At 40.6% G+C, this 913-nt stretch overlaps 2 protein-coding genes across 7 annotated transcripts in view; one reads left to right on the forward strand and one right to left on the reverse strand.

The window, feature by feature from the left end:
* LOC102675398 (dynein intermediate chain 3, ciliary-like) overlaps window positions 1–725 on the forward strand; it is an 11,352-nt gene extending 10,627 nt beyond the window's left edge. The window contains exon 10 of the mRNA XM_031508502.1: window positions 93–725. Within this exon, the coding sequence (XP_031364362.1) occupies window positions 93–706 (614 nt within the window). The 3' untranslated portion in view covers window positions 707–725. The remainder of the gene's footprint in view (window positions 1–92) is intronic.
* Window positions 1–913, reverse strand: part of LOC102675086 (furin-like protease 1) — a 306,104-nt gene that overhangs the window by 68,506 nt on the left and 236,685 nt on the right. The window lies entirely within an intron of this gene.

Here is a 913-nt window from a genome sequence, read left to right on the forward strand (position 1 = left end):
TCTAAATAATTTTTCTAATCGCGAGGAACTAAAATAAAATTGAAAGATAAAAAGAAAAAGAAAAAATTCTATATCTTTTCTATATATTGTAGAAAAATTGAAACAGAAGCTAGAGGAGAAGAGAAAGGAGGAGGAGAGATTGAAGGAAGACGCGATCGACAGAACGAGCCCGTTCATGGTAGATAACAAGTGGTACAAACGATTGACCGATTACATTATTCAAATTCCACCACCGACGCGCGCGTTCAAGAGGAAAATCTTGATGATGAAGAACGCGCCGCCATACGTGCTTCACAAAGAGCTCACCAAGGCGAAGAAAGAGCTTCGCGACTGGCAGGAGCGTGCGATCGCGAAGAAATTGAGCACCTGGACCGTGCAGCAGAAGCTGTTGGCGCCGCCTGTGAAGGTGCTGAAGGAGGTGTTGGATGAGGACGAGAAATCGATTAAATCGGACGATCTGAGGGAGAAAGAGCCTTCTTACATTACAAAAAGAATTATAGAGAAGAAGGTGAGGCCATTGAAAAAACCGGAACCGACTCCGGAGGAGCTCGAGGAGAAGAAGAAACAGGAACAGATGGAAATGTGGAATTTATTGAAGGAGAAAGTGTCGAAGTTTGATATAAGGAAGAAGAGATTCTATCCGCGGATATCGGCCATCCTCGTGCAGGAGAAGAAAACAGCCGAAGAGGAAAAGCCGAAAGAATAGAATGGAAAGATGGAATTTCGATCGATTAGATGTTTAAAAAAAATCGATATTTTGGAATCGTTTTGAAAATCGAACGGGTAAATTCATCGAAAGAAAAAAAAAAAAAAAAGAAAGAACGTATCGAGTGTTTCTTTGATCGAAAATCGGGGAAATAATGCAGCTTCTACGATGTTCCTTCTGGAATTTATCCTTGAAAATTTAATAAAA

The sequence above is a fragment of the Apis dorsata genome, unplaced genomic scaffold (genome assembly GCF_000469605.1).
Source record: "Apis dorsata unplaced genomic scaffold, Apis dorsata 1.3 scaffold_88, whole genome shotgun sequence".
Classification (NCBI taxonomy): Eukaryota; Metazoa; Arthropoda; class Insecta; order Hymenoptera; family Apidae; genus Apis; species Apis dorsata.